At 42.2% G+C, this 8,111-nt stretch overlaps 1 protein-coding gene across 1 annotated transcript in view; it reads left to right on the forward strand.

The window, feature by feature from the left end:
* Positions 1–7,727, forward strand: part of ass1 (argininosuccinate synthase 1) — a 163,168-nt gene extending 155,441 nt beyond the window's left edge. Inside the window, exons 14-15 of the mRNA XM_043720419.2 lie at positions 698–763; positions 7,332–7,727. Coding sequence (XP_043576354.1) covers positions 698–763; positions 7,332–7,383 — 118 coding nt within the window. The 3' untranslated portion in view covers positions 7,384–7,727. The remainder of the gene's footprint in view (positions 1–697; positions 764–7,331) is intronic.
* Positions 7,728–8,111: the final 384 nt, after the last annotated feature.

Below are 8,111 nucleotides of genomic sequence, written 5' to 3' on the forward strand. Positions count from 1 at the left end.
TATACTTCTTACAGGCATCTGCAAATTTGGACACCTAACTCTCTGATCCTTTACATCAGATATTACAAATGTATATTATGGCCCCAGTACAGATCCTGGAAGCATTACTTATCAAAACCTGTTAATGGGATAACATGCCCTTTATCCCGACTCCTCTCTCTCTCTCTCTCTCTCTCTCTCTCTCTCTCTCTCTCACGTAATCAGCCAATGTTGATGAGAGTACCAAGAGATCTGTGCTCTTTCATTTTTGTTATTTATGTAGGGAACTAAAAGATATAAATTTCCATTCTGTTCTCCATTTACAGCACTTTATTTTCCTAAATGCATCAAAATGAACTTGTGGAGTGATCAAACATTTAGCTATATGGTGAGATACTGCATTAAAATAGTGGTTTCACTGAAAGCACTTGCAAGGAGACACTGGTTAGTTCAATTGGTCGAATAGTTCATGTATAGTTTAGAATAACTCCAACAGAAGGGTTCAATTGCGTTAGTCTTTGTCCTGTCTCTGAGAGTGGAAGGCAATGGAAAACTACTATAAGAAATATTTGTCAGTAAAGTAGTTCAGGAAACGGTGTCAGCAGGCAATGAGCCAAGGACTTCTCTTTGGACAAAGCCCTCACGACATGCCTTAACGGTTTTAAAATGCAGCAGAAGAATTGATAAATGTGATTAATTGTTTTCTTTTTCTTTCTAGCATGAATGTGCAGGGTGATTATGACCCAATTGATGCAGGTGGATTTATCAAGATCTGCTCTTTGAGGTGAGTGACATTATAATTTTTGCTGCAGACATTTTACATGATGTCAAAAGTTGTTTTTCATTTTTCTTTAATTGCGGGGACCATCCTCAGAATATTGTGGTAAATTATGAGCCAAAAGTTTGCAAACCTTACAAGCCAATAGTTGGATACAAATATGGCTCGTCTTTCTTTATTATCTTAGTGAAGATGTGCTGAGTAAATGATCTATCTCAGCCTTGTCCTCAGCATTACTGATGCCAGAAATTATCCAATTCTGTTTACTCTCCTTGATATCAAGAAATAGTTGGAGATACTGGATACTGCAGAGTACGAGCCCTGACAGCGTTCTAAAATAATGCTCGAAGACGTGGTGCTCCAGCGCATATCATGCTTAAAGGCAAATGGTATCTATCCAGCAATTGTGGGCGGCACGATGGCACAGTGGTTAGCACTGTTGCCTCACAGCGCCAGAGATCTGGGTTCAATTCCCGCCTCAGCACCTGGAGGAAACCCACGCAGACACGGGGAGAACGTGCAAACTCCAGAAGTGGGAATACTCACTGATGATTGCACGATATTCAGCATCATTTGTAACTCCTTTGATAATGAAGCAGTGCACATTCAAATGCATCCAGACCTGAACAATATCTAAGTTTGAGCTGATAAGGGGGCTTTGGACAGAGTGCAATGTAAGTTTGCAAGAATAATATCTGGATTTCAGAGGCTTAGTTACAAGGAGAAATTATATGAATCAGGCCTGTTTTCTCAAGAACTTAGAAGGCTAAATGGTGATCTGGTTGGAGTCTTTAATATATTAACAGGAAAAGACTGAGTAGGTAAAGATAAACTATTTCCACTGGTTGGGGAATTCTAGAATTAGGGGGCATAGTCTTAAAATTAGAGTCAGACCATTCAGGAGTGATGTTAGGAAGCACTTCAACACGAAAAGGGTGATAGAGGGTTGGAATTCTCACCCACAAATGGCAGTGAATGGTAGATCAGTTATGAAAGTCTGAGATCGATAATTTATTTTGTTAAACAAAGGTAATAAGGGATACAAGCGAAAGATAGTTATACGAAGTAAAGGCACAGATCAGCCATGATTACATTCAATGGCGGAGCAGGATTGAGGGGTTGAATAGGCTACTCTTGTTTCCTATATTCCTACTCCCTACTTACCTGGATGAGTGTAGCTGCAGCTACACTTGAAACTTTATATAATCTGCAACAAAGCAGCCCGCTAATTGGCACCATGTCCACAATATTCACTCCCTCCATCACTCAGTAACATGGGGGGTGCCACTAAATAAAGTTCGGAATTTAAATATTCTAGTTGAAACATTTAAAAGCCCATCCAGCATGACAGTTGCAAAACTCTCTCCATACTGACCAATTTAAAGGTTAATGCCTGTATTTCTAGACACTAAGTATGAATGACCCCACCATTTAAATAACTCTCTACACAGGCCGGTATCCCATCACCAAGTCCCCCTTTATTTACACGGGAGAATCCTTGACTCTGATCCAGCTCTCTCAGAGCCAGCTCTCAGAGCAGAACCTCTGACACTCTTGTTATATCCGTCATCCAGGGCTCCCTAATTGGACCAGATTAACCGCCCTAAGCAGGGAACTCATAATCTTTGAGGCCCACCTGACTGACCTTGTTACTATTACCACATCCCTCCTGCTCTAACAGTGAGGACATAGGCCGTTTTTTTTTTAAAATATAGCTCCCCACGGAGCGTTTTAGTGCCGGCTCAGTTTCTTTCGATTCTGCCCCTGATGGAGGCGGGGTGTAACACACACCTGTTGCACCCGGAGTGTCTCAGAAGAAGTTCATTCTCTTCTTGGGTGCCAAAGGCATTGAGGTGGTGTCATCCACCCTGTCCATCTCAGATTCCGAAGTGTCTTCAGTGCTTGACAGAGAGGTGAAACCCACTGTTTCCATTCTTCGAGATGGATTAAACAAGTCAAGCTTCCCAAATAACAGCATGATGCCAGAAATGCTTACTCCAAATCAAAAACAACTGTTGCGAGCAGATTTCTTTCGGAGCATGCTTTTCTCTCATCACCAAGTCCCCTCTTATTTATATATGGAAAGTGACTGACACTCCTGTTCTTTTTCTTTATTTTCATTTCTCTTTTTTTCCTACCCTGCTGTTAGGCGTGCTTATTTTTTCCCCAGCACCCATGTTGTCTGTGTGCAGGTGTGAGACACAGTGAAAAACAACAAGTGTACAAATCTTTATTCATTTTCCACCATCCGGAAAAGAGGAAACAGTGGAGTGGCCAGTGACAAGCAGTGCCCTTCTCAGATGATGCATGATCAAACAGTGAAGGGGAGGGCAGGGATTAAATCAAATAGAGTTGAAGGGGGAAATAATCCACTCCACTCCCTGCAGTGCCCACCTCTCCCTGAAAACCTCGAGAGTGTTGGTAGAGACACTCCTGTTTTTTTTTATATACAAACAAGAGATAGTCCTTGACACTGATCCAGCTTCCTCAGAGCCAGCTCTGAGTGAAGCCAAAGTCTGACATTCATGTTTATTATTTTTATAGCCCCCACACTACCACATAATTGCATTAGTGCTTATTTTATTTCCCCAGCACCCATGTGTGTGTGCAGGTGTGAGACACAGTGAGAGACACGAGGTGCATGAATCTTTATTCAAAATTTCCACCACCAGGAAGAAAGTAAACAGCCAGGTTGCCAGTGACAAGCAGTGCCCTTCACATCAAAGGGCAATACTGTGTGATCAAACAGTGAAGGAGAGGGCAGGGATTAAATCAAAATAGAGTTGGAGGGGGAAATAATGAACTCCACTCCCTGCGGCGCCCACCTCTCCCTGAACAGCTCCAGGGTGTTGGTAGAGACACTCCTGTTCTTTTATTTTTTTTTTCTTCCCACACTACCACCTGACAATCCCCTGTTTATGTTTTTTTGAACAGAACCTCTGACACTCCTATTCTTTTTTCTTTTTTTTCCTTTTTTTCTTTCTTTTTAACCCCCACACTACCACCTAAGTGCGGTAGTGCTTATTTTTTCCCCAGCACCCATGGTGTGTGTGTGCAGGTGTGAAACACAGTGAAAGACACAAAGTGTACAAATCTTTATTCAATTTCCACCACCAAGAAGATAGGAAAACACCCGGGTGGCCAGTGACAAACACTGCCCTTCACACTCCACTCCACTCCACAAAACAGAGTTGGAGGGGGAAATAATGCACTCCCTGCGGCGCTCACCTCTTCCTGAACAACTCCAGGGTGTTGGTAGAGACACTCCTGTTCTTTTTTTTCTTCTTTTTTTGTTTTTCTTTTTTCTTTTTTTTTTCTTTTATCCTTTTTTTTGCAAGGTGTTGACTGCACCCACCCAGCCTATGCTTGTAAAACATGCAACGTAGTGTCCAATAAAGTGTGGTTTTTTTTAAACCCCCACACTACCACCTAAGTGCGGTAGTGCTTATTTTATCCCCGGCACCCATGGTGTGTATGTGAATCTCCTGTTTATTTTTTTTTCTTTTTTTTTATTTTAACCCCCACACTACCACCTAAGTGCGGTCGTGCTTATTTTTTTCCCCAGCACCCATGGTGTGTGTGTGCAGGTGGGAGACACAGTGAAAGACACAAAGTGCACGAATCTTTATTCAATTTCCACCACCAGGCAGATAGGAAAACACCCGGGTGGCCAGTGACAAGCACTGCCCTTCACATCAAAGGGCAGTGCTGTGTGATCAAAACAGTGAAGGGGAGGGTAGGGACTAAATCAAAATAGAATTGGAGGGAGAAATAATGCACTCCACTCCCTGCGGCGCTCACCTCTTCCTGAACAACTCCAGGTGTTGGTAGAGACACTCCTGTTCTTTTTTTTTTCCCTTTCTTTTTTAACCCCCACACTACCACCTAAGTGCGGTAGTGCTTATTTTATCCCCAGCACCCATGGTGTGTGTGTGCAGGTGTGAGACACAGTGGAAGACACAAAGTGCACGAATCTTTATTCAAATTCCACCACCAGGAAGATAGGAAAACACCCAGGTGGCCAGTGACAAGCACTGCCCTTCACATCAAAGGGCAATGCTGTGTGATCAAAACAGTGAAGGGGAGGGTAGGGACTAAATCAAAATAGAGTTGGAGGGAGAAATAATGCACTCCACTCCCTGCGGCGCTCACCTCTCCCTGAACAACTCCAGGGTGTTGGTAGAGACAGTCCTGTTCTTCTTATTTTTTTCTTTTTTTTTACTTTTCTTTTTTTTTTGTTTTTTCTTTTTTTTTAGTGCTGTGTGATCAAAACAGTGAAGGGGAGGGTAGGGACTAAATCAAAATAGAATTGGAGGGAGAAATGATGCACTCCACTCCCTGCGGCGCCCACCTCTCCCTGAACAACTCCAGGGTGTTGGTAGGGACACTCCTGTTCTTTTTTTTTCTATTTTTTTTTCCTTAGTGACCAACACTGCCCTTCATTCCTCTGCTTATTTTTTTTCTTTTCTTTTTCTATATATTTTTTTAATCTTTTTTTTTTCTATATTTTTTTTTTCCTTAACCCCCACACTACCACCTAAGTGCGGTAGTGCTTATTTTATCCCCAGAACCCATGGTGTGTGTGTGCAGGTGTGAGACACAGTGGAAGACACAAAGTGCACCAATCTTTATTCAAATTCCACCACCAGGAAGATAGGAAAACACCCGGGTGGCCAGTGACAAGCACTGCCCTTCACATCAAGGGACAGTGCTGTGTGATCAAAACAGTGAAGGGGAGGGTAGGGACTAAATCAAAATAGAATTGGAGGGAGAAATAATGCACTCCACTCCCTGCGGTGCCCACCTCTCCCTGAACAACTCCAGGGTGTTGGTAGAGACACTCCTGTTCTTTTTTTTTGTGTGTATGTGCAGGTGTGAGACACCGTGAAAGGACCAGATGGGTTTTTTTTTTTTTAATTTTTTTTTATTTTAACCCCCACACTACCACCTAAGTGCGGTAGTGCTTATTTTATCCCCAGCACCCATGGTGTGTGTGCAGGTGGGAGACACAGTGGAAGACACAAAGTGCACCAATCTTTATTCAATTTCCACCACCAGAAAGATAGGAAAACACCCGGGTGGCCAGTGACGAGCACTGCCCTTCACATTAAAGGGCAATGCTGTGTGATCAAAACAGTGAAGGGGAGGGTAGGGACTAAATCAAAATAGAATTGGAGGGAGAAATGATGCACTCCACTCCCTGCGGTGCCCACCTCTCCCTGAACAACTCCAGGGTGTTACACTCTTGTTCTTTTTTTTTTATTTAACCCCCACACTACCACCTAAGTGCAGTAGTGCTTACACTCTTGTTCTTTTTTTTTTTTTTTTTTTTTTTTTTTTACCAATCTTTATTCAATTTCCACCACCAGGAAGATAGGAAAACACCCGGGTGGCCAGTGACAAACACTGCCCTTCTCATCAAAGGGCAGTGCTGTGTGATCAAAAACAGTGAAGGGGAGGGTAGGGACTAAATCAAAATAGAGTTGGAGGGAGAAATGATGCACTCCACTCCCTGCGGCGCCCACCTCTCCCTGAACAACTCCAGGGTGTTGGTGGACACCACGTGCTCCTTCTCCAAGGACACTCGGGCTCTAACATAACCGCGGAAGAGGGGCAGGCAGTCGGCCCTCACGACCCCCTCCACGGCCCGCTGCCTGGACCTGTTGATGGCCAGTTTGTGAAGCTTTTTATTTTTTTTTATTTTTTTTTATTCTCTTTTCTAACCGCCACACTACCACCTAATTGCGGTAGTGCTTATTTTTTGGCATTCCTTTTTTTTTTTTTTTTTTTCTTTCTTTCTTCTCCTGGTTTTTTTTTTTTTTTTTTTTTCTTCTTTTTTAACCCCCACACTACCGCCTAAGTGCGGTAGTGCTTATTTTATCCCCAGCACCCATGGTGTGTGTGTGTGCAGGTGTGAGACACAGTGAGAGACACAAAGTGCACGAATCTTTATTCAATTTCCACCACCAGGAAGATAGGAAAACACCCGGGTGGCCAGTGACAAGCACTGCCCCTCACATCAAAGGGCAGTGCTGTGTGATCAAAACAGTGAAGGGGAGGGTAGGGACTAAATCAAAATAGAATTGGAGGGAGAAATGATGCACTCCACTCCCTGCGGTGCCCACCTCTCCCTGAACAACTCCAGGGTGTTACACTCTTGTTCTTTTTTTTTTATTTAACCCCCACACTACCACCTAAGTGCAGTAGTGCTTACACTCTTGTTCTTATCTGTTAGCCAGGACTCGTTGATTGGACTAGATTAACAACCCCACTCCGCTACGTCACATCCTATGAGGTCCACCTGGCTGACCTTATTACGAGCATTGCACCCTTATAGTGCTAGAGTAGAGAACATCATGTCAGTCTACCTGTGCAGCCTTGCTGTATGCAGCACGCCCACATCAACAAAACTACAAAAATGGATTCAAGCAGGCCATCTTCAAAGAACTGGCAGAAGAGTTTTGATTGGAAGATTGTGGATTTCTGTTTATCTATGTAAGGCCTAATTTCTACATTTTTGCTGTTTCTCTGTTTTTGTATAAAAAGCTAAGTACCCCATTTTATTTTCAAACAGATTGAAGGAATACCATCGCCTCCAGAGTTCCATGGTTCCAAAATCTAAGTGAATCAGGTTGGACTTTGGCTATCGCATCGACACATTTGAATTTTGCAGGATTTGAAACTTTCTCAAAGGAAAGTGTGGATTTCCCTGAATGTTATGGTTTTAGTTTAAATAAACTAAATCATCTTAAACACAAAAATATTAGGGTTGACTTGTTTCACTGTGATTTTTTTTCAAGTAACAATGAAGGGCAAGATTTCTTAAATAAAAACAAAGTACTGGAAAATACACATCAGGTCTGGCAGTACCTTTGGAGATGGAACCAAAGTTAATATTTTGAGTATGATATGATTTTTGTCAGAATTCTTAAAATGTGCTTCGTCATTAAATTTTATGGTTTTAAATATACTTGGTACATTATTTTGATTCATGTTATGATACAGCTTAAGTAAAGGTTTAAGACCAATTAGCATTGAGGTGAAAAAGAAAATGGCACCTTGGTTGCTTGAGGTGAAAGTTGTAAGAAATAGGAAAGAAAGAAGTCTTGCAGGGAATTTTAAAAGGATAGGCCATGCCTGATGAAGATGTTTATAGTTTTTGAAAAGGCCACAAAAGTAGTGGAAATAAGAAAGTCTCTGATTTTTTTTATTCCTAGAAGGCATTTGGTGTAGTTCCTCATAAGAAACTGTTAGCTAACATTGAAACTCAAAATAAAGGAACATTTTTTAACTTGGACCAGAAGTTTACACAGAGACAATAGCCCCACTCCTGATTCAAAAGCCAGAGGTGAGC

This window comes from Chiloscyllium plagiosum, unplaced genomic scaffold (genome assembly GCF_037043375.1).
Source record: "Chiloscyllium plagiosum isolate Xiang-an unplaced genomic scaffold, Cpla_swu_hap1 HiC_scaffold_21, whole genome shotgun sequence".
NCBI lineage: Eukaryota > Metazoa > Chordata > Chondrichthyes > Orectolobiformes > Hemiscylliidae > Chiloscyllium > Chiloscyllium plagiosum.